The 27,028-nt window shown below is 34.3% G+C and overlaps 1 protein-coding gene across 13 annotated transcripts in view; it reads right to left on the bottom strand.

Moving 5' to 3' along the window:
* RBFOX1 (RNA binding protein, fox-1 homolog 1) overlaps window positions 1-27,028 on the bottom strand; it is a 372,798-nt gene that overhangs the window by 6,797 nt on the left and 338,973 nt on the right. For 9 of the 13 annotated variants that reach the window (XM_021411693.1, XM_021411692.1, XM_021411696.1 and 6 more), the window contains one exon: window positions 24,901-24,965. In XM_021411693.1, coding sequence (XP_021267368.1) covers window positions 24,901-24,965 — 65 coding nt within the window. Of the gene's footprint in view, window positions 1-10,069; window positions 10,123-24,900; window positions 24,966-27,028 lie in introns of all 13 variants that reach the window. The other 4 variants (XM_021411699.1, XM_021411691.1, XM_021411694.1 and 1 more) reach the window with 1 other exon arrangement.

Below are 27,028 nucleotides of genomic sequence, written 5' to 3' on the forward strand. Positions count from 1 at the left end.
AGAAAGAAAGAATAAGAGAGAGAAAGAAAAAGAGAGAAAGAGAGAAAGAAAGGGAAAAAAAAAAGGAATAGGTCTGATCAGCCTGCTGGGTAAACGTCATTTAGTAATCCTTTGAGTTGGAAAGAATTCTTAGTGCAGGTTTGGCACAGGTCACAAACTCTGCAGCCTCCTCAGATGGAAGAACTAGAACCTTTACAACGTTACCCTCCAAACTGGGATGTATAATAGTTAGAGACGTTAAAAATTTAGCTTTGATAGAAGACATAATAGAATGCTGCATTTCTTGTTCGTCTTCATGAGGTGAAAAAGGCACCTTATTTTCCTCTGTATGTCCATTTTTCAAGTCTGTGAATCCATTCAAAAATCATTATATTTTTAATTCCCTCAAGCCAAATCTCATTTGAACAGTAAGAAAACATCTAGAAAGGAAAAAAGCATTAATTTAAAGCTAGACTTGTTTCCAGATCTATACATTTCCTTAATATCTCTAGTAACATGGAGGATGAATTGCAAGTACTATTATTACACATGCATTAAAATCATAATTATTATTTTTAGAACAATGGGAATTGGTATAATTTCAAAAGTACTTTTTTTTTTTTTTGATTAACTGGTATTGTAATACTGAACAAGAACTACAAATTTAGATCTGTAAGAATCATATTGTAGTGGACGCCATTACCTACACTGGGACTTACTGTGAGCTTTTTATCACTGCTCTGATCCATGTGGTACTGCAGGGCTGCATTTTGACTCCATACTACATCCCATTCTTGCTGCAGAATATATAATAGTGCCTTATAAAACCGAGAGCACATTGAGTCATCCATCGCAAGGGATTAAGTGGCTGAAACGCAAGGCCCTCTTCTAAGTAGGAAGTAACAACTCCAAACTGTGCTGAAGTTTTATGAAATTAGGTGTATATTTAACCTAACTCATCACTGAAGTGATGAACAAGTGTTTAACAATGGTGAAATGAAACATGTTGCTATTAGTATTACAACAACCTTTTACAGAAATCTGGAAAACTCAGAGCAAAACACGGATAAATATTTAAGCTATTTCCAAAGAAAGATGCTAGTTACAACCCAGTATTTTTTGTCCTATTTTGTAAAGAATGCTTTTTCCTTTAAACAAAAGAGAGGTGAAATAATCCTAATGTAAAAATTGTGACCTATCTTAAACCATGCTCATAAAAAGAAATGTTTTACATTTACATTAAGAGAATGCTACATGTTTGTACAGTTGTATTAAAATAAAAATGGTATTTCAGAACTAACGGTGCTTGTAATCTTGTTACAGTAAGAAACACTCCTAATTCTTCCTAATTCTTTTTTTTTTTTTTTTTACAGAATATTGGAATTCTACTTGAATAAATGTTTGCAATGTAAACATGAAACAAAATGTAAGAAGCGTTCTTCCAAATCGTCTCTAAAAGAAAACACAGTATACAAAACTAAATTGAAAAATTCTCATTCCTGCAACCTCTTCCATACACTTGATGCATGTAAGCAAAACCCTGGAAGAATACATTTCCAAAGGGGAGAGAATCCATGCTCAGATATTATCTAGGAAAAATGCATTGAAATTCCTCTGTGATGAATAGACTTTTTTCTCCTCAGGGTGACCTCTACCTTCAGAATATGATGGTTTTATTATGATTAATAAATTTCATTTCCACAGAGGAAAGGAACAGTGTCAGCTTAAACTTAAAGCAAGTAGGTTTCTTTTTAAATGCTAATTTTTAAACACGCCTATGCATGACACCAAATTTAGAAGCTCAGAAGGTTAGCAGAATAGATTCTGATTTCCATGCTGAAAATAGTAAGGATTTAAACTATATTGTCACACTGAAAATCAGTAAGCTAGTGCAGTCACATAGCTGTTGGTTCATTTATTCACATGCCAGAATGCTTATTTCTCATTAAAATTAGCGGCATTTAAATGCTTTGTGATAATTTCCCTGAAAATAATCATTCCAGGTAAACAATTCAGTACAATTTAGCACATGCAAATAGCAAACTATTTTCAAAGAATTAATAGTCAATGTGATTGTATATTCTACAAAATCTTAAATCAGGATATAAATACCAATTTGTACACTTAGAAATTCTTGACTCAGGAACACAACTGATGAACAATTCTGAAGCACTAGAAATGAGAACAAAGTAAGCTCCACTGCTTTTCAGTATGTCTGGAGTACATATTCAGAACACAGCAGGAAAATATCCCCTGATATTTGCTAGCATTTTGTTTTACGGGCACTGTTTTTTAACTACACCAAAACCTTTCTGTGGAAAACTGAGAAAAAAAAATCAGCTTTGCAATGCCAACATCTGTAGCATTGTGGCTGCAAACTATTTACCAAAAGCTCAATGTTGAAATCCTCTGCTCAGGCTATGTCTCAATTTCTTCAGTGATTTTCATTGCAAATTGCTTAAATATTGCACAAAAGGGCAGTTTGTTGTCCAGTGCAAATAGAAAAAGAGAATTGGAGACATTCATTTTAGCAGGGTCTTTGAAATTAAATCTCTCTTTTTAAATCACCAGTACTAGGTATTGCTGGAACATCTTAAACAGGAAAGTATGCCTTTCTCTATTTTTAATTACTATTTTAGGTTCTTTGGTACTGTGGCTATATTTCCATGTGCATCTAGGACAGACTGTGAACTTTGACACTCACTGGAGACATTTGGAAGCTCCTTAATTGTATATCCACAGTAGGGTTTAGTGATAACATTAATGAAGGAAAATTCAGAGTACTGAATATGCAACAAGTTAAAACATTTTCCTCAAGTGTTGCAAAATATAAAATGTAATCTGTAAACAATTTGATATGCATATCTTTGAACTCTACCATATTCCCCCATTTCTTAAAAGGCTAGAAGATATTACTAGAACTATAGAAAACAATGGTTCTGTTCTTGAATAAAAACAAAACCTCAACCAGTAGTCAAGTAAAAATTAAAGTTGAAAATAGTATAACAACCTAACTCTACGATTTAATTCCCTGTTACTTGTCGTATTACCAGCAAAGCATATGGATCCGCTGAGAAGCTCATATTTCTAGCTCTCCACAATATTACTCATTTACTAGCTTTGATTTATAATTGAACGATCAAGCTATAAAATCGCTGCTTCTTCAGACCTACGTGTATTGAGTCTTCAGAAAGAATAAGCTTAAATTACCGAAACACTTGCATTGACACTTATTACTAAATTTTACAAAAAGACAACTGAACAAGTCAGCATTCACTAGGTATGAGAAGGCAGAATATCGTGCAGAGCAGTTTTGTATTCCAATCTTACTGCCTACGAAATGAGCTCTACTGTCGGATGTGCCTCTTGCTCTTCACAGGTGGCACAGAGAGGGCAATCCAAATCTTTCCTCCAGAACTGCAGAATTGCAATAAAATTGTAGACAAAAGATATGAAGATTTTAGTGGAGTATTGGAAGGAACGCAAGGAAAGCAAGGGTTACCTGCATTATCCAGATAAATAATTCCAGTAACTCACTAAAACAAGCTGTTTTCCTCTCACTCACATGATTATGATATTGGCACTATGATACCAAAACCAGATGACAGCAGCAGCAGGGGCTCCTTCGTATGCACAGCAGAGACACACTGTGTCCCTGGGCAGTATTTTAACCTCAGTCGCTGACCACTGTGCAGCAGCAGCAGTCCTTTGACCTGAAATTCTTTACTACAGTAAAGTGGTATCTGATTATGGTGGCCAAGGCATGTACAGATAAATATATTAATTAACTTTGCATATTAATAACAAACAAATTTAGGCATTCTGTCACTTAAGTGAGCAAAGTGTCTCCCTAAATACCTCAGAAGGAAACGAGGAAAGGAGTCTAGCCTACCTGTTTTACAGAACACTGAGGGAAAATGTTTTAAAGTAGAAGGAGTTTCCAATCATTTTCCTGATTGCAAAGGTTCAACATTTTAAAATTCTTTGTGCAAAATTTTAAATGCACAATATCAAAACTTAAGATCATTCTGTAAGAAATGGACCACAAAATATTCCTTCGGATGTCGCTTTCCTATTCTACTACTGATATCAGTTAACAGATTTATGTTGTGCAGCAGAGAAGGACAGGGGAAGATGTAGTTTGATAGACATAGCACAATGAAACCATGAAACTTCAAGGTACGCTGCAGTGCTGAACTCCTGTATATCTTGAAGGCAGGATTTCCTGTTAGTATGACATTACCATTCCTAGGTTTTCACAGAGAGGAAGAATTTTTTACTGCAGTCTGCCACATGAGTAGGGCAGTAAAAGATTTCCATGAAGGGATCTTCATAAATACGTTAGTGATAATATTAGAAGCAGTCCTTACTTTTTCCTTCTGGTTGGAACCAGAAGAAAGCTAAGAAGCCTACTCAGAAGTATTTACATGCAGGGAAGAATTTCCACCTCTTAACTTTTATTTATGCCACATCCGAATTTGTCCAGTTAATTATGATGCCCATTATTATTTGGCTCATTAATTAATGCTCATTGATGGGAACGCTTAGCAGAAATTTCAGACATGAATTTAATCCTTTTTCCTGAATGCTAACTTACAGCTCTGTCTGAAGTTTGTTAGATGCATCCAAAGTTCAGCTGCCATGTTGTTAAACACTTAAATAAATGGTATTGGTGAATTTGCAGAAATACAAAGCTGTAACACTGCAGCACAGGTGATGTTCCTCCTGTGTGGGTGCTGAACCAGTGCTGTGGAGCTACCCCAGGGACAGACCTCAGGCAAAAGCTCCGTCTCAGATTTCAGTCTCCCTGTTTGGATTTATAAAAGGTCAAAGGCAGCTTCCACAAAAGTGTGGGCACTTCACATCTGCTTAAAATATAACGTGCTGTCAACAACCTCTTTTTGTACAATCTCCTTCTCAGGAAGACAGACTATCTGTATACACAAATGTTCATAATAAAAAGCCACTGGGGAAACTGAGGCTTTGCGATCAGCTGACATCTATTAATCTGTCACATTTCAGAGAAAAACAAGTATTTGTCTGGTCTGTACAGCATTTGTCTATTACTGCCGCTCTTATACATTGGGGCAGTAAATCCTAAATAACTTCTCATCTAGATCAGTAATAAATAAATACAGACACTTTTTACATTAACTTCTAAAGCAGTCTTTTGTGCTTGTGAAGTTCAGGAGTATGCACTATTTTTTTCGTTGTTAAATGTTGTAAATGTAAGATGATAAGTTCAGGATATTCATACTGAATCCCTATTTAATGCACTGCTCTATAACCATACATACATGCACACACACAAACCAGCTTTCTTGTGTACTGTTTTCAGTCTACCCGAGAAAAAATTCTGGTTGCTTCATTCAAAAAAACACTACAGGGGACGCACATGTGCTTATATGCACTTGTTGAGGGCAAACACAGATTATTCACTATTTCTGTTATCAAAGAAGCTTCACATTGCAAATCCTCCATTTACAAATCACAGAACCTCAGCTTTACTTAATCTTGTCATGTTGTCACAATTGACTAGCCATGCGAACTGACCTAGAACTGGAAGCATAGGGAAGGTAAACTGTCAAAGAGATAATGACAAAGATGGCAAAAGGTCTGCAAGTGTTTTCACTGGGTGAGAAAAAGAAATTAATCAAATTTTATGAAAAAAGAACAGAGGATAACCGAAGTGTTTACTGATTTTTATCAGCTGATCCAATAGCTGAGCATCTTTACTACAACTACCAAGAGCAGTAAAAGCAGTAACAGATAGAATTCCATGTACGATCTACTTACAGCAGCAGTAAAAAGAAATTTGAACTGCCAACATGAAGGACACTGGAATTTACAGAAGTTTAATAATGTGCATTAATACAACAGTCCCTAGTCTTTGAAGAGCAAAAACCTCAGGATCTGCTGTTTTTCATAGGGAAAGCCAGCAGAGGTTTAACTAAATACTAGCACAAAGACCTTAAAAATGCTCCTTCACCTTCACTTTTGATTTATTGATTAGTGAAATAGCATAACATAATAATAAAATAATCTTGTAGGAAATGGTTATTTTCCCAGTCAACTTGCTTCATGAAATGAAATGAAGCACAAAGGAGTGATGACAAAACAGAAACACCTCTCACAAATGAACCTATGTCTTTACACAGTAATTAAAAAAGGTAAAGCAAACCTCTCTAAAAGAGGTTTTCCAAAGCAGTTTATATAATACATATTGTTTAGAAATTCCTTTGAAAGAACCTAATCTGATCAGTATCTCCTACCAGAAACTGGAATATGTCAATGAGATGTATGCAAGCATGTACGGCAAAATTTGACCAGATATAATTAATGTACCATAGCAGAGGGAAACCACTTTAAACATTCTAAGCACTTTTTCTAATATTAATTTTCTTTTACATTAATGTGACTATATTTGCTATTGTTTCTCAAATTAAATTTGTGGAAGTGTTTGTGTTTACATTTTAATACTAGCATACACTAAAATTGCAAGGACTTGAGCAATCATGCTCATTAAAAATTGCCGATATTCTTTCCAAACTTTTGATAGTACAAGTGTTTGTTCCTTTTTGCTGCCTGCTTTTATGATGGATTTCTCCTAGAGCTGAAAATTAAAACTTTCCACATGTTTAATCTGTTTTCAAGACTGTATCTTTCTCCAAAGAGAGGTCATAAACTTAATCCAGAACTGTAAACTTCTAAAGCTTTATAATGCATTTCTTTTACACATACACGCACTCCTGCCTCATGGGGATGACTCTGCACAAATATGTAAATAAATACAGCTACAATTCAATAGATGTTATATTCACTTCCACGATACTTCATTCTGAATTCAGGTGTATATATACCCTTGCCTGTCTCTCTGTTATTTCAAAATCATAAAATGCATATACTCTTGGGGGAAAAATACTATCGGCTGTGCAATCACACTGGATTTTTTTGTATGGAGATGGAAGTTAGATGACAGTTAATAACTGGAGGAAGAAAGCAAGAATGGTATAAATGCAGAATAATGATCCTGTCCCATTTTAACATGAAAATCATAAAATGCAGGTACATCCTAGAATAAACTTGGAAAATACACTTTTTTTCTTTAAGAACTATAAATTTTGGCTTTGCAAAACCTAAAAGAAAAAATGTATTCATCACTGATTTGAAAAATTAATTTAAATGTTAAAGATACAAAATTAACTATGTTCTCTAGCCAACACGTAAATAAAACATGCTTTTCTTCTAGGTCTCTTTCTGACTTACAAGGAGACTGATAGGGCAAGATCCCCTTTGCCCCCATCAGGCAGAAAACTCAGGATTAATTCTCCTCTAATATAACCATTGTCAGAGTTCTGCCAGAGGAAATTCTTCAGAGATCCTTGTTAAAATTGCATCAACAAGCTGAAAGGAGGTTTCAGATACTTTCTCTACCTCTGATCTAGCTCAGGTCTGTTTGCATACTCTTTAATCATGCCTGCCAGAGAAGATCATCCCAGAAGCACAGAACTTCTCTTCTGAAGAGTAATTATTTTTAGCTTCAAAATGCTCTGGATAATTGAGCAAAATATTTTAAGATTTCCCATGGAAGGATCCCTCTGTCACACGCTTGCATATTCTTGCATATATTTTCTTTATATAATGTTCATTCAAGAATAGATATGCATACATGAATAGAAATGTATATATTGACACATTACCCTATCATGTTTGGTTTCAAGATTAGTTCATTCTTAAATTAGAAAAAATAAAATAAAATTAAAATAAAAATAAAAAAGAAAGTCATGTGGCTTAGGGTTAAGTACTGCCTGGAAGATAATGATAATGATAAAGTATTAGGAAGAGAAGAGTGAATATTACCAGTAGGATCACCCAAGACTCCCATTTCCATTTGACAGTAGAGTTCCAACCAAAAGTTTACTTGTTATATTATTAAGTCTACAAACATGTATATTCTTTTCAAGTAAACAATACAAACACACATATACTCACATTTGAAACATTTAGCATATTATCAGTATCTTATCTTACACCAATTTGGCAAACACTTGAATTATTCTAATTGAGTTTAGGAACACTACCAGCATATAATATTGTATCATAGACGTTTTGTGTGCATCTGAAAAATCAAATGTCAGCTACTGTTCTGATATACTGTTATGTAACTGTATACTTCACATACTGAAACACAAAACATCAGATAATAAGTTGAATGTCAGCTTACAGATTTGAAAGGTCAAATGCAATTTTGGCAACTTGTTCCATAATGGAAAAGGGGTCAGAGTATGGTGTTTTTTTGTTTGTTTTTGTTTTAATATAGTCAGAATTCCTTTAAATTATGTCACTAAAATTTAAATATAAAAAGAACAGAAAATAGAAGCTTTCATTAGCTTGCTCCTTCGGATTATACAACAAAAAAGACCTGTAAAGTTACTTACTACAGATAGGGTTATGGTAATGTCAAAAACATATCTAACAAAAACATCTTATTTACCAAATTAGTTTAATAGAGGTAATTTACTGGTAAACTGAAAAGTTTCAATAAATATACACAAAAGTCCATTTTCTTCTCTGTAAATTTCACTGCATTTTCTGATGAACAAGTTATATTTTTGGAATTTCAATGCAATGTCATACAGAATAGGTATGGTATAGCCTGGACGCTTTTATTCTGTGTGAACTGAGGGAAAGAAATGTCTACAGGTGTAAGTATTGCTTAAAAGGGTTCATTCTGCAAAACAGGGAATGTTTTCAAAACAAGAAAATTATTAAAACCATATGTGTTTTAAGAACTCCAAGTTAAAACATTGCTAAAATGAGTATATCTCTTCTCACTCTGCAAGGCATAGGTTTATAAATTAGTAGTCTCCCTACTGCAGTTCACTATCATCCAGTACAGAGTAGGAAGCACCAGTGAAATAACCAATGCCAGAATCCAAATCGTGTCAAATGTTGCTTTCTCAAAATGCATTCTGTTAATGATTTAGGATTCTGAGAAATCTATGTTAAATCAGTTGCTTGTTATCTTTTTAAGAAGAACTTTTCAGATTACCACCAAAAATGCTGTGGCTAGCACGCAGTCTATAAGATACTAATCTTTAGTGACTTTAGCCAAAGTCTTCTTCTCCATAAATATGTGTACTTTGTTTATTTCTATGTACGTCACTACGACATAAGCAGAAAACTCTTCACCTTTCATTTATTTCCAGTAATGTAAAGCTGTCTATAAATAAATACTTCTTTATATCAACATTTTGTGCCACACTATATATCCTTTCTTCCTTCAATATACACATCTCCACGACTTCAGCAGACTTTTCACATATCATTATTGACAGAGTTGGCCAACATTGTTACTAAATATGTTGGCTTTTGATTTCTTATGTAGCAACATAACATAATCCTTACCTGTATTAAGACTAACATTGTTCAACCTCTACTGCTTAAAAGACAGAAAATCCCTTGATATGCTTGATATACTTACAAATTACCATTAATAAAGACATTGTTCGTTCCTCTATACCCATGGCTTACCACATGATAGCATACTAGCAAAACAGCTAAGGCTTGTTACTTACTAGAGAGTGATCCTCTGAAGACGCAGACCCTCTCTCCCACTATCTTATCCATAGGATAGACTTTGTGAGTGCTTTAGGGTCTGCAGTACCCTTGTGGGCAATATTTGCCCCCAAAGAGTTGAAAAGAAAACTGTTAAATCTATAGCACTTACAATGTCCTACATAGATCTATACCTTTACTGTTTTCAGTAGTTTGATTTTTTTTGAATTTTTTTTTTTTTAAAGTCACCATCACCATTGATTGTACGTTACAGTAAGCTTTTATGAGAAGGCTTAACATATCCTTACTTTTCTAGGCCATATAATATTTAAACTGGAAATAAAACACCAAAGTCAGCAAAAATAATCTAATGTCTTTTATATGGCAGAATCTAGACTCAAGCTATAAATTAATCTACTCCAAAAATTTGTATCATGGACTTTCCTATGCTTTCTCTTACGATTAAATGCAGCATGTGAAAAAGGATATTGAGACCTGGATGGATGCATCAAGAAGTATCAATGATTGTTACCTGCAGAGGTGTTACAAGAAATTTCATCTGCTGCAACGAAGACGAATTGATTTCTGCAAGAGAAGATAAAATTCACAATACTGCTTGCTGACTGGGAAATGTGCTAGCTGCCAATTGACTTGATGTTTACAGATGGGGTAGGGTACGGGTGCTTAATTTCAATGAATGTAGCAAGAAAAAGTGTTGACGTATTTCAGTACTAGAGAGTTTATAAGGATCATGAGGTAAACATGCTGGGATCTTTTAAATGAAATAATGGTGATATCTGGATATGGACTATGTACAAATTCTTGTATTGGAAGCTTATGTTTAGTGTTACAGATATGTCATGTCAATATATTTATGAAGACTAATAAAAATCAAACTATATATTGATATAGGTACTAAAGGGCTCTAATGGAAAATATGTAAAAAGTGTTTTTTGAAAAAAAAATTGCAATTTACTTCAAACATCTTAAAGGAGGATACTGAAAGTAAAATATTTTTCTTTATATATGTATAATATGATTGCAATTAGAAAAAAAAATTCTGCAACTTATTTAAAAAAATGACATAGTATATTTTCATATACTGTCATCCAAATACATACAGGAGGTTTTTTTTGTAGAAACCTAGCAGAATAAACTAGAAATATGAGTAATTTAATATAAACCTTCTCTTGCAAAATTCTTTATTTAAACCAGGTAACATAAAAAGAGAAATGCTAAATACACTAATATTTCAAAATGCAGAAATCCTGATTTGCTCTTTCTAAAGTCAAAGCAAACAGGACGCGGGTTAGTGGAAACTATGTTTAGGGATGAACAGCAAGTGATTCCTTTAGATATATACATAGCTTCCTTGGATGATGTTTGCGTTGTGCAGGACTAGTAAAGAAATTGGGTGTAATTATTTGGATGCTACTTTGCCCCAGATTGCAGCTAGTTCCTCCAGCCTGCGCTGCTGGGTATGGTGAAACACTGAGTTTTGCACAGCTTTAATGCAAGAGTACCAAATAAGAACTAGTAGGAACTACATCTGGCTTGTACTGAAGACTACCTGGAAAACTCAGTCCTGCAAGATAATGAAAACTCTGTCAAGCATTACCTACCCTGAAGTGTCTACTGAAAACTCTTCAGTTCAGGAAAGAATGTATCTTAAGTGTAACAGACTTAAGCCCTAAGAGAACAAACTTTTCTCTATTACTTCACCTCCAGTGTATTAAAGATATCTGAAATTCTCATTAAAAAAATCTGTGAAGCTTGCCCCTTAAAAATTTACATTTTGAAAAACAACGTAAAAAACAAAGTAAAAACAAAACAAGCTAAGGAATATGTAATCCAAACTAGAGGGACAGGATTTAAGATCAAAAGTAGTAGCTTAGTCTTACCTCTACCTTATCTTAGAGATACCAGTCTAGCATGAATGAGTTTAGTGACCAAACTGTATTTTTCACTTAACTCTTTCATTTTCATTTGGATGTAGTAGGCCATTTTGTTGTTTTGCCATCTATCATAATTTAACAAGCTAATGAGATCCTTCTTGCACATATGCTAAAGAGATAAATTTTAAAAAATGAAGGGGGATAAATTTATCATAATAAATACAAAATTACACCATAATTCATAGATAGCATACTTTGTCACTGTATTTACTCATACCACTTCTTTTATTGTCATCTCCTGTGAAAATTACATACAAAGAAACACAGATTTTTGCCTAATATAAGCACTTCAGACTTACCAGCTACTGGCTTACAGAAAACCCTTTTCTTTCAAGTCTGTGAAATTATAAAATTGTCCTTTCATCTAAATGAAAACATCAGTTATACTTAAAATCAGTCAAAAACTGGCCAGCTGAGAAACTCCATTTCTTTATCTCCATCCAGAACATTTGTGTTCTTATGGAGCATTGTCTCAGAGATATTATATCTTCAGAAGCTAAAGCACAGAATTATCTGTAAGAATAATGTGCTGGTTTCATTACTTATTACCTATGGGAAGACGAGAATGCCAATTTCTATTTGCTTTTATTTTTTTGTGGAACAACAGATGTTACTAAAAGTGCTCTAAAATCTCACTTTTTATTATCAATTGTCTATTAATTACTAGTAGAAATTTAATTTTAAAAAATTTAACCCAAAGCTATTGCTATCAGAAAAAAAGAATCTACCAGAAACATTCCTTGTCATACTGCCTCAATTTACAAAGGAATATACTATCTTTGCTATACTTTGATTTTATAAAATTCGTTTCACAGCTCCATAAATTAAACATGAAAGTAAGGAAGATGTTACATATTTTTCCGCACAGCAACTGTGAGAATGATAACATGTTAACCTATGGACAGTAAGACTGGATGCTGGAATTCATTTTTTTAAATATTTGTTAATTCTACCAATTCCAAGCACTTGCATGTTAGTTCGATCGCTTTAACAATTTTATAGCAGCAGATATATTATTTTGTTAAATTCTGTACTATTATTAACAAAAACCTAGAGGGATAACTGAGAATGAGAGGTTCATATATCTTGCCTGATGTCCAAAACAAGTATTATTCCTTAGTGCAGACAACCCATAATTTACAGACTCCTGAGTTCAGCTGATCCAGTGATGCATCACATTCTATTTTACTTAAAATACATGAAAAGTAGACCTGGAGCATGGCAGCTAACCTAACTCAGTCCTTTGAAGCTGCAGGACTGTATCCTTCAAAGGCCAATTTTAAGCATTAACTGCAGTGAGTGTGTAAGGCATAAAACCTCAGGAGTAAGGTATGGTGGAAATTCATGATGCATTTTAGGTTGTTTTAGTGTTGCTCAACATTTCCACACTGTCTTTTGACTGAAAAATGTACAAGAAATGTAAGTAGAGTTCCATAAAAAAAGCCCTACTCAATTAATAAGATAGAGAATTGCCTCTATCAATGTAATTTGTGTATTAACAATGAAAGCACGGGACAGAATTTTTACTGCTCTTTTTTTTTTTTTTTTTTTTAATATTTCAGGTGCAAAAGCATACATATAAAATCCAGAGGACTTTTCCTTCAATATTTTTTTAAAGGAGTTACTAGTTGTGAGATAAACAGATAATTGAAAGAGTAATATTACAAATACACTGATTTGCACGTACAGCTGTATATATTCAGCATGCCAGATATTCACACTCTGGGCTAAACACAATCTTTTTAAGCACTGGAGCAGTACACTTAGGGAGCCTGAGCTCTCTAATGTAAACCTAGACAGTATGGGTCAAGAAAATGTACTTCTGGGACTCAAAGTGGCTGTGCTCCACCTGAGCAGCTATTTCCAAAGGGCTAATACTTATGCGTAGTATTACTTCTCCTAATCCCGTATGTCAGTTTCCTATTCCTGCTAGTAAATTGAAAACTACCACAGATTTTTACCAGTATGGTAATGCAGCCATTTTTGAAGTTGGAAATTAATGTTTAAACATTTAATATATTTCCTGAATTTGGACAGAAACAGAGGGAGAGGACAGTAAAAGTAACACTGAGTGATTTTGATGCTCACTCTTACTTTGGGATAGTTCCTTGTTCTTGGAGATTCCATAACACTGAAGTCATAATATAGATCAAGTGCGATTTTAAGAAATTAGGACTTCCCTTAGAATAACTACACTAACTCTAAGAATTTCAAAATTTAAAAGAAAACAAGATCTCCTAACACACAGTAATTATTTTATGATGTTTCATACATCAGAATTTTTGGATTTTGCTTACTAACTTCACAAACTAGACAGGAATCAGAAGTGCAGCCCCTTCCCAACAAAAAGAACATAGCAACTGCTGTAAACAGTGTGGAGTTACAGAACACAAGAAATTGAGATGAAAGCAAACACAATACTGCAGAAGTTACAGTGAGAATCACTGACCACCATGGGATTACACAGTCAGTATTTAGATTTCATGGATCAGAACCTCAGCTAGTAAAACTGCTGCAGACTAATGGAAAGCACTGACTTCATTGCAGATATTCCAACTTGTATCCTCCATGTATCTAACTACGTACTACAGCAATTATTTTTACCAGAAGCATTATATAAGGTAAATCTCAACATTTCTCCATTATATTATTAGAGATACCTATTTTTTTTGATGCTCTAAACTTTAAGACTTCTATGTTCTAGTTAGGACTCTCATGTTGACAGTTCTTTTACCATGAATTATGACAGCTCACTGGTTGAAAAGTTTCTGTAACATTCAAATACGGACAAAGTTTCAGAATTTCCCTCTAAAACAGTTTTGCAAAGTCTTCCCCAATTCCCTCATTATGATGTCCTAAATTTAAGTATCAAGGCTATTAAATAATTTATTGGTATTAATGTGACTATAATAAGAAGGTTGATTTTGATATTATTGTGCTTTATATTCCCATTACAGTAAGATCAAACTACATTAGCATACTCATAGCATTTGTATCACAACACCAAGACAACTAAACAACTTTACAGCCATGTCTATGTTATATTAAATGAAGTATAAATAAAACCATAAAAAGAAAATGTTTCATGATTTATTCATTCAGCGTTACCGAGCTTCAACAGCACTAATAGTAACTTGGTTAACTTACTCTGCATTAGGAAAGTGTATTTTACTTTCAGGCTAATTTTTCAGTGTCAAGTGCTTTCTATCTAAGTAATTTCTTGTTCACTCTAAGTACTAGCAATGATACCAAGATGAAGAGGAAAATCAGATATTCTACTTTCAGTTACGTATTCTGCTTACAGTGAGAAAGATAATGCATCTCCCACCCTCATCATTCCTGACCATTTCATTAAATGCTTGTTTCTGAATTTTTGAGTCAGGCCTTGAAAGTGTATGGATTAAAACGCTGCATCAGCGTAGCTACTTCTGTCAGCACAACCTCACAGAAGATAGAAAAGCTCATCTTGGTTGCCCAAGCAAAGACAGCTCACCCATCTGCCAGGATTCAGCAGCCACTCCAGAACATTAATGCCATGTCTGCCTGCATGTGTATCTCATGTGCCCTAGAGTGTCTCTAATGGCACTAGAGGCCTCCTTTCAGGTGGCTTCATCAAGCCCTTAATTTGGTTGCCAGGTCAGGAGTAATGCTGCAAGGTGAATTAGGAAAACAACTACATACTCTGCAGAGACAACTCTTCCACAGTAGCAGCTGGTATACAAACTTTTCCTCTCTCTCCTCCAAATAACACTTAAAGACTGTATAAGGATTCTTCATTATACAATTCTAGCAAATTGGCTCTATACTTTGGAACATACTATTGTTGCCCAAAATATTTTTAATTTATTGCCAAAAACTTACACAATGTCTTACATCAACCACCGGAATTTCTATATATCTTTTATCTGTATTTTAAATCTGCAATACCTTATTTCCTGATTTATCTAGTTTTAAAATCAGAGCTATATAAATATGCCTAACTCTAATCCATATTATCTTCTTTATCCATGCAATTTCTCTATGTATGAAGAAGTTTATCATATACCTAGTATAAATACACTTCTTAAAAATAATACAATATAAAGAGTTTAAATAAGCATATCTATCTGCAAGAGGAAAAGAGATTTTTAGATGGACCTTAACATTTTTATGTGAAACCTAAAACTAATAGACACAATTCTGAACATGGAATATAACAGTAGAATTCATATTGATTTCAGTGGCATAACTGCTCTAAGATTATTAATTTTACTATGATTAACATACTCCACACTCTCAAACTAAATCCTTACTTCAAGAAGTAATCTTTTGCTCAGTGTCAGCAATGTAAACTAATATTAGCATGCTCAAGGACTGCTAAATTAAAGGTGTTTCTGAAGTTTTATCATTTAAAAATGAAAATTTTGTCTATTACTGCAGAGAACGAGACTCCACCACCTTTCTGTGCAGCCTGATCCAGTGCTCTGTCACCCTCAAAGTAAAGAAGATTTCTTTCATGTTTACATGGAACTTTCTGTGTTCCAGTTTGTGCCCATTGTCCCTTGTTCTGTCACTGGGCACTGTTAAAAAGAGCCTGGCCCCAACCACTTGACTTCCGCCCCTGAGATATTTATAAGTCTCCTCCAGGCTGAAGAGTCCCAGGTCTCTCAGCCGTTCCTCATACAGGAGATACTCCAGGCCCCAATTATCTTTGTGGCCCTCTACTGGACTCTTTCTAGACTTTCCCTGTCTTTCTTGAACTGAGGAACCCAGAACTGGACACTGTGCTCCAGGCCTCACCACGGCAGAGTAGAGGGGCAGGATCACCTCCCTCTCCCTGCTGGCCACATTCTTTCTAATGAACCCCAGGATACCACTGGCCTTCTTGGACACAAGGGCACACTGCTGCTGGTCAACCTGTTGTCCACCAGGACACCCTGGAACTTCTCTGTAGAGCCTCCCTCCAGCAGGTGAGCCTGTAATCTGTGCTGATGCATGCTGTTATTCCTCCCCAGGTATAGGACTGTACACTTGCCCTTGTTGAACCTCATCGGGTTCCTCTCTGCCCAACTCTCTGGCCTGTCCAGGTCTCACTGAATGGCAGCACAGCCTTCCGGTACATCAGCCACTCCTCCCAGCTTCATCAGAAAACTTGCTGAGGGTGCATTCTACCACATCATCAATGAAGATGTTGAACTAGACCAGAACAATATGTAATGGGGGGTTATTTACACTTGTGTATACCATATCACCTTTAAAACAATGCATCACTGAAACAGAGTTCATATTTATTTTTGAGTTCCTAACTATTGTTACAGTTCACTAGTAAATGCAGTGTTATTCACAATACTATTTGACTGGTCTCCTAACATACATGCAGAGGTGTAATTATAAACAACAGTTAATGAGAGGAATTGTTGCCTTTGAAGTTAATGTTGGAGTGACTTTTACAAATGATTTTACAACATGAGTTTTCCATATAATAATCAAAATTAGTATGAAAACCTTAACAGGATTATTTAGGAATTCATTCAAGAAAAAAAAAATAATAGAGTTTTAGTACACTTTTGGCTTAAACTCTGCAACGCAGACCTCATTTTTTGCTCCAGAAATAATGTTTCCTATTTCGTTATGATGGCCCACAACATCAGAGGTGGATGTTGGTGGGATGGCAGTAGAGGTTGAACCTATCCGCCAATACTATGTGACATTTTGTTGCTGTGCAACAGATGGCAGCAGAGGGGCACTCTGACAGAATGACACATGACATGGAAGTGCATACAAAGCAATGGTGTGTCACCAAATTCCTCCATTCAGGAGGAATTCCATCCATGGAAAAAAAGGCAGCCATTGACATTCATTGATGCTTGGGAATGTTTACGGAGACTAATCAGTGGATGTGAGGCAGTGGTGGTGCATTTCAGCAGTAGTGACAGCGACATGAAATTCAATCCATGCTCTGGACAGCCGTGCAGATTTTTATGAGAGTGACATGCAGGCTCTTGTTCATCATTGGTGAAAATGAATAGCTAATGATGGTATGTTGAAAAACAGTCTTTTTCACTGAGAATTTGCTCTAGTAAACACTGTTATTTTATTCTTTGCATCTGTTGTAGTTTCCATGGAAATAAACAGAAGACATTACTTTTGGAGCAAACTATGCAGATGAAACATACTACAGCGGTTGCCGTAACAAGTTGTCTTTTGGATACATGTGTAAACTTTCTCCTCCCATTCTTGCCATGCAGTATTTTTACAAATTGCTGGTGTGCCTAGAGTTCCTAGCTTTGTTCCTACAGTTCTGCAGGTGCGTTCCTTAGTCAGCTGACAATCCCAAATTTTTATGAAGAAAATTTCTATTTTAATGCCTAAGCTTTGGAATTCTTTGAGGTGGGAAAAACTACAGTAAAAACCTGAAAGAGTGTAAATTTTCTTTTTCTAAATTTTGTCCACAAAGTTATTTTAAATTTCTTCCTCTAGTACTTCCTTGCCTCACATAAAACACATTGTAAATTACATACCAAATAGATACGGACTAAATCCCATTAGCTCTCTACTTTATTAAAAACATTTCATTCTTTGCCTCTTTCATAATGCTCTTAATTTCGTCTTGCTTTTAAGGCAGTCACAGTGAAAGTACTTAGGTTGACAATACCTATAGCATGTTCTAATCTGCCTCTTTGTGGTCTATCGAGTCAATGATCTGAAAACTAAAAACTGTATAATTAGACACTGACATGTCCAAAGGAACTGTTATGGTCTATCATGTCAGATGCACAAGCACTGATCCAACAGACTGTAACTGTTTTGGTCTGTTGGATTAGGAATCAATGTTTTAATAACTCCCTAACTCTGTATTTATCCACTCCGCTGAATACAACACTCTTAAAATTTTTCAAGTCTCACTTTCTTTCAATATCCTCTAAGAGTGAAGAAGCCAGTATGAAGTATCCAATAGATAATTCCTACTTTTAAAATGTTGACCAAACATTTTTTTCTTCTGTTTAAAATGACAACGCATGGAAGTGCATCAAAGGAATGCATTTATAATCTAATTTATTTACTAGAAAATTTTAAAGTAAGAAACTGCCAAGTTAAAACTCTATAAATAAACTGCTAAAAAAACTGATGTGGGCTAGATGTATGAAACAAAAAGAAAGCAAGGACGCTGAACTGGACATGTAAGTGTCAGCATAGCTGCTATGTTTATTTATTTATGGAAAATAATAAGCACATAGCAGCTTCTACTCTGGTCAAGAAGGAAATCTTAGCAAAACTAGTCAGCATCTTTAAAAACTGGGGCACTTGAGGAAGCCATGATCTGGAAATCAAGGCTTTAATGTTCCTCTAGCTTCTTCCTTATTTTTTTTTTTCTTTGTGATTCCCAGCATGGACGTCAAACCATATTTTACAGCAATATTCTAGTCTTTCCGTGTCTGTGGGGATTTTTAATATATCCCTTGATGCTGCAGTGAGGTAAATGGGAATTATAGGGAACAGAATTAGAAGCAGGGTATGAAGAATACAAGTTCTAACATAATAAATGTTTAACAGTAGGTTGTGGCCAAAGAGCCCTAATTTTCTTCACTGCACTATTACCCCAGTTTTGAACCACTGGTGCTCTTTCAATAGTTAAAAGGATATTGCATGAACACTGATATCCCACACATGTGAACCAAGCCTTCAAAGTATAAGAAAACACGCTAATTTTACCAAACATTAAAACTCTGTTAGAAAAATCTAAGCATGTAAAGCATCTATAATATTTTAGAGTGAAACATGTTTCAATCATTAGAAAGTATTATATGCAATACATTTTTATTTCAGGAAATTCTTATCAAAATGATCTTTTGATACTTTTTTCTCATATATTCTCTTTATTTGTAATTATCCTATTTTCCTTTCTAGCTCCTTCACTAGAATCTACTATTTATGGCTATAACATGAATTATAAACTCCAGTCATTCCCAAAACGGTGATCTTAGTAATGAATATAGTTATGAAATGTTAACATTATGCCATCAATACTCAGTTTGCCACAGATCAGATATAGGGATAAAGACATACAAGCCTAAAAGATGCCTGAAATGACTGCACCTCGGTAACGGCAAAGTGAATGGTTTGTTTCCTTGCCAGATAAGGGACTAAACAAGCTTATCTACTACACAGGATAATCAGAAAAAGCTAGACTGATCAAACATCGTCACACCAAACCGAAGCATTAGAAGTATTATATGTGTATCTGTTGTATTATACCTGTTAAAAAAGCTAAACACAACCTTTGTACCGGTCAGGATGCTAACTGGCCCTTTTGAATTTCAGCATTTGAGTAGCTCACAATAATTCTTGCTTAGTTATCACCTCCAGTCCCCAAACTTCTCCACATTTCTCAGCATTCATCTTATATTGCAACATTCGAAATGGTTTGAAGGTTCCAACTGGTTGTAAAGATATTTCTGTATTTTATTCTTTTTCCTCTTCCGCTTTGATTAATTTAGAAATAAAAAATGTGCATAAATGTTATTTCTCCTAAATCTTAAGATGTATGGTAATGAAATGAAGTACTACTGTTTAAAATATTAATCTTTCTATAAAATTATATAATGGTAAATTAAACTCTCTGATGATGCTATTATATTTTACACGCTGCCAAAACTTTAAGTTTTAGTATATATCACTAGTGAAGTCCTCAAGAGGAGAAGATAAACTGTATAAATCTATTGTATTTTTCATTGTTTGTATAGATAATCTCAAAATCTACAATATACCAAAGATCACATCCATGCCTCCACCTACAGAAGCTCATATTTATATTTTGTGTATTTTATTCTTCTTTTTGATCCTTTAATGAGCATGTTTCCAGTTAAATAAAATCTGTACCTATTATCCTACTTTAGAATAATTTGAACAGAAATAACAAGCATTACTCTCAACTACTTGCACAGAGAAATGGAAAATATATTAAATTCTATCACTGTAGGCAATCGGACTTTGACAAAAATAAATACTCCACAAAGGTATTTAAGAACAAAAACTTTTGGAAAATCAGGAGTTTAAAGGGAGTAAGATTTTTAATTTGGAAGATATAGAACTTTCATATGATAAAATCTCCTGTCTCAGACTTTGTACAAAATCCTATGTATGACCACAGAACATGTAACACAAAATTGATAAAGAAAAAATCATATGTTTTTATGCTACAAGATAAGTGCAAAATATTTTGGAATAAATCCTATTTGTTTTTCTTAAAAATGAAAAAAAAAAAAAAAAGAGTCAGCTTCCAGTGATGAGAGATCTAAGGATCTAAGCCGTACAACAAAATAGTCAGTGGGAATCTTCTCATAGTTTATAGTGAGATTTAAATAGGATAGTATATTAAGAAAAAAAAAGGAATTAATGCCCACATCTGTACAAATTTATGTATGTGTGTGTGTGCATGTGTATGTGTCTGTGTGTGTTTGTGGGTGAGTGATGGATGGGGAATGTGTGTATATATATGAATCCATAATCATACATATATAAACACACAATTATTGAGTATTAGAGGGTTAGCAAGCAGTACAAGTGAAAAGATTCTGCCTTACAGGCAAGGATAGTTCATTATTATTGGGGTTTTGCTTGATTATACTATTACATACACTTTCATAAATATTGCTGACAAACTTAATAAGCAAGAAAGGAACATTTTTCTTACTCTGATCAAAGATGCAATAATCAAATCAAAAAACACAAAACCAATAGCCAATCAATGTGAATAAATCTGCCCATAGGCTTAATTCAAGCAAGCCATTCACTGAGCTATGTGATGGATCTGTCAAATCCAATACAGCATTACAGACATACTAGCAACATCGAGTGAACATGCAATGACAAAATGACAATACACCCCACTGCCATGCTTTAACTTTTTCTACCTCATAAATATAAAAGCTGATGGCTTCGCTAGTTTCTCTTACTTCAGACATAGAGAGAGAAAACTTTATTTATAGTTTTGAAAATCTTACACAAAAGTCGAATAAAAGTTGTACTACCATTTTTGTTGACATCTGATTTAGTGTCTTTTGCACATCATTATAATTACTTTTCCAAGCATTCTCACTCTAAAGAGTTTGAGAAGCAAAGCTCCTGGATCATGAAGGACATCTGCAGACCAAAAGGTCCTCTTTTATCAGTTGGAAAAATGATCAGAAACGTTTTAAATATTAGAAAATAAAAAACTATTTTTAGATCCACTTTCTCAAAGATCTTCATCTCTTTAAGTGCCATTTAGTATCGTGAGAGATCACAGTGCAAAAATCCAATTTAAATTTTTTAAGCTGTATTTTGTGATTATATTGCTTCACCAATAAAACAAACTGCACCTTTTTTGTTGTTTCTTTGGTTATTGTTTTTTTTACAATCCTAAGTAGAGAAATCTTCAAGTTCTACCTTAATGGTGAATTTGTTTTTAAGAATACGTATACTTTGGTGTTTTTCTTACTAAACTTACGGTTTGTCTTTGATTTATTTCATGAGATTTCCTTTGCCAACAGACTCACCCTTATTTATCTGATCTCTCCCTATTTCCAGCAATATTTCCAACCGTGACAAACAAGGATACCATTGCATTTCTTAAAAATCGAGCTCTGTTACAGTGATCACTGTACATCGAGCCAGTGTAGTCAGTGTATCCATTCTGGAATCCCAAATCTTTCTGTTTACCTTTAGTTCTAATTTATCAAAATATGTCTCCAATTTAAAGACTTCCCCTTTCCAGCTCCTGATTTAAGAAGCATGTCAAATATGGGACACTGCCGTTCATCATGAATATGATGTGTAGTAAAAAGAAATAAAGTTTTGCTTTTTTTTAATATAAAGTAGGATTTCCATGATATATCACTACTTTAACACTCACTGGTTGCCACTTTATTTTCCTAGGCATTCTTTAAATGTAAACAGTAAGTATATTCCATTTGAAATTAAATTAAATAGGGGCTTAAGGAAGCACTAGAAAGAAATATAATCAGATATGGAGTCTTCAATATTGTCAGACAAAGGTGGGATACTATTACATTGAGAAGAAAATAAACAAGCAGTAGTACTGAACTGTATTTCTTAATTATAGCAATTGCTTAATTTTAGCAATTAATAACTGGACTAAATTTATTAAAAATGAATAAAAAGTTAATAAAATTAATCAAACTCATTGTGAGTAATCAGAGTATCCACATTTGCATATGGTTTCACATATGCAGATTGTTATGTTTTGTTCTCTTTGGTAGTTTTAGGATTCTCCCAAAAAGAAGTTCAATTACAGTATTTGTAATTAACACAAGAAACCATATTCATTTGGGGGAAGTAGGTCAAAGATAATGGGTAACCACATTTAAAAAGAGAAGTTAAATTAAAAAAAAAGATATACAATTCATGTAAGATATTTAAAATTATGCAGCAGTCAGGTTATCACAATTCTAATTATATACAAAATGTATCTGAAAATTAAGCATATTTTGGAAAAAAAGGAATTAAGGGTTGTAACAACTACATTACCACTGACATCATCTCAAGCTTTCTTTACAACATTTAAGGACACTATCTTCTCCTTAAACAATTTTATTTTCAGCATAACTCTTTGTGAGGTTGAATTTCTACCCATAGCAGAACATATGACCAGCTGATTTTTTACCTTACAGCATTTGATTTATGAGAAGTTACCTGATTCACAATTAAAGCATTTAAAAGTCATTTTGATATTGCTCAGTTTCTCTATATAACATAGATTTTTCAGAAATTCATTTATCTGTAGGAATATTCAACCTATAATAAAATGATCCGGGGAAATTTGAATGACGCCTAGCAAAAAACAACTAACCATGGGAGGTTATTTTTAATTTTGTCCTTTCAACTTAATAAAATTTTAGAATTAGGAATTCTTTTGCGTTCTAAGCTTAGAGAAAAATTCTAGAGCTGCAATGTGCTAACACACCTTTGTGGAAATGAAATGAAACTACTGAATAGCACTTCACCTTGTAGGTTACCCTAAGTAGAAATAGTACATTGCAAACACAGTGCAAACAGCAGTATCTAGTCAATATTACTGATTCAAAAATAATAGAAAGTAACTTGCTTACCTGTCTGACACAGCATGCCTCAGCCACACATGCAAATTATTTTATTCACATAACTTTAAAAAATATGTCTTCATTATCCAGAAGAAGCATTTTAAAGGCAAATATGCATGCATAGCATTGTAACATTCATACCATGGTACTTTATTCTAAAAATACAGAATCCATGAACAGCACTTCAATCTAAGAAACAGTTCACTGAAATTTCTTAATCTGTCGATTTCTTTAAGAAACAGAAACATTTAAAAGCAATGTCTAATTTAGCATCGAAAGTAATTTTTCAATTCAAGACTTAAGAAATTATCTGCATGATTACAGGGGAAAATTTTCATATATCAGGAACTGAGAATGGTGATTTTGCATTTCGCTGTTGCTATGAAGCAAAATATATGCATGTATCTGTCTTTCACAACATGCATCTTCCCTTTCCGATTGCACACTCTTCAAATACATGATTACAGTTGTAAAGATTCAGTTAAGGGTACAATTTCTGAAGAACAAGTAGGATATTCCTTCTTTTCATTACAAAGTAATGGCCAGACACACTGCAAAGACTGATGCATGTTTAATTTTATGCAATTTGACAAAATCCTATTCCTACTGTAAATCCGCAATTTAGACATTGACTTGAAATGCGTCTTGATTTTCATCTTGCAAGAAGATGAGTTAATTCATATGACATCACTTTTAGTTTATGGATGTTACATCTTTGCATGTTTTTCTTACGCGTGTTTTAATGATCTGTTAGTCCTGGTATTACTTTCATCAATGTGGTTTACATTTTGAAGACAAAAGTATACTGCAGAAAAAGTATGACTAATTTTTTTCCTGCTGTTTACAAAAATCACATGCTTGGAAAGAAAGCAAATGGAAAAAATATTTTTTTTGCCTAGGATAGTTCAAGCTTAGATGCAGTTCATTCCCAATTTCCACTGACCAAAACAACATCAATAAGAATTGAGGGCACTCAATAGGTTCAGCTTCTAAATCAACTGAAATAATATACCTAAGACAAATTATGATCTTTAGTAGCAGATTGTCATGAAGCTGTACGTATATTTATCTAAATTGTACAAGGGTCACAGACATTAACTGGATGATCTTCAGCTTGGGAACGTGCACATCCCATGCCTGCTTCTCAATTAAGGCCGAAAACCTCTCAATTTATGGCTATTCATGGATTATAATAAAACAGCCTGTTTTAGATATCACAATTATCTGCAGAGCAACAAGACAGTTATGAGACTTCAACAAGGCAAATTTATAGAATCATCTTTGACTTCCACTGGTCAGATATTTATTAGCAATAAATGAGATCTTACCTGTCACTGTAGGCAGCTGCAGTGGCAGTGGCAGGCTGGGCATACCGGTAGGCAGCATAACCACCCTGAAACACAAACTCACATTCTAACTGGATTGCTACAGTAGCTTAAGTAATATTTAGCAAAATCTAGCAACAACTGAATGGAATATTACCATCATGCTGTAAGTTCAGTTAAAGGGTTAAATACATTTCGCCTATTTGAGTGAATTGTTAAGCAAAACTTATCACCACAAACTTGTTAAGATTTGTTCCAGAGATGTGGAGAAAGCAATGAACTGTATTCATCAGCATAATTTTTTAAAATACAATATTGTGTTCTTCCACAAGTTTTCACGTAGCAATTGTTCTTATGAATGCAGTATATGCACATTAATAAAGCAGCGCTGAACTCAAGAAAAACTGAAGAAAAACTCAACCAATATATATATATATATTTTGTACAAAATATGATTTATCATACCTGGTTGATTAAATCTATGAATTAGTGCACTCAATTAACACTCAATGTTATACAGGTTTCCAATTTATACTTTTAATTATAATGAAGAAGGAAAATTCTCTTCTTCCCTGAATTAACATTCAGTTGTATGTAACAGTAATTGCAGCTGTTCAATTAAGCAAACAGGACAAACAAACACACATTTGAAAGGAATTGTGTGCAGTGATGCATTGATTATCAAACTGTGAAAACAGCAGAGCTTCCTGTTCAATGGACCACAGTGTTATATCAACCATTTCAAAATGATCTCAGCATGCCAATTAACAAACAGAGGCCAGTCTCCACAGATAACACAAACATGATTTACGTTCCAATTAGAATTCACCACCCCATAATCCTCTGGGACATGGGACTCTGCACTTCCTCTCCCACCTTTCCCCCCACCTTAACAAAGAGTTGAGAAAGAAAGCATTAGGTCACTCAGCTTTGAAGAAAATTTGTTCTTTTCCTAAAGGGTTCATTTTAATGGATGGATCTTATTCTTGAAGACTGCACTCATACCAGATAATATGCTCATCTGTAAAGAACAGGCTACTCTGTCAACCCTTACTGTTACAGTACTAGATTTCCACTGGAGATATTTCTGTGAGTTTTCTATTTTAATTTTGCAAATGAAGCCCATTAGAAACCTCAGCCTTTGAATTGTCAACACACCAGAGATACATTCTTTTTGACTTTTTCAAGTGCTCTCTCATAAGGAATAGCACATTTACCTCCCCACTACTGGTCAGCTCCCTGTCAGAAGCAATCGTGTCACACAACCACTAGAAAAAGGCAGATGCTTTCATAATACGATATATGCTGTCCCTTTTGTAGCAGACTGCTTCACTGTGCAAGCACAGAAGCACTGAGGAGAAATACTTTCTCATTTTAGATCATTTGATTTTTATAAACCAATAAAAGGCTATTACTGTCAAAAAATGTATAATAGGCACATATTGCTTGCAGGTATGTGCATGCAGGCAATCAGATGTCAAGCAATGTCACCGAGTGCAAACTGAACCTGCAAACAGTGAGGCTGAGCACTTGGCCTGGGCTGTGCTACAAGGAGAAACGTGAGAGATTACACAAATTCATCTCTTCTCCCCTCCTGTTCTTTTGAGTGCTAAAATTAGTGCTGGTTTCAGTGGTGGGGGTTTTGCCGCGTTTTTTTTTTTCCTTGTTTGTGTGTTTGTTTTGATTAAGGGCTCATATGAGGGAGTTCAAATGGGGAAAAAAATATGAAGAAGATATTGAACTTGATAAGCTTGTTTTCAACATCCACTGAAAATGTGTGGCAGACCACAAGTGTGATACGATTCTGTTATACACATGCATGATTCCTTTGCTTGTCCTAGTAGTTCACTTCTAAAAACCTCCACTGAAATGCAAGAGGCTTCATTTCAATCCAGCCGTGCTCATATTGATTCCCACCCTGGTACAGTATTGAAAATGGATCACCACCAGAAGTATCAATGTTTCAGTGTTCTTAATCGGACTAAAATGAGACATACTGTTCACATATCAGCTGGTCATAAACCTACAGGTGGCAGGCTCTGTAAGAATTTTATTTCTTACCTTTGAGTACCGCTCAAAATCGGTCAGTTTGTGAAGACAGATCCTGTCTTGCTCAAAACCTGCTCTACCT

The sequence above is a fragment of the Numida meleagris genome, chromosome 13, assembly GCF_002078875.1.
Source record: "Numida meleagris isolate 19003 breed g44 Domestic line chromosome 13, NumMel1.0, whole genome shotgun sequence".
Lineage (NCBI taxonomy): Eukaryota > Metazoa > Chordata > Aves > Galliformes > Numididae > Numida > Numida meleagris.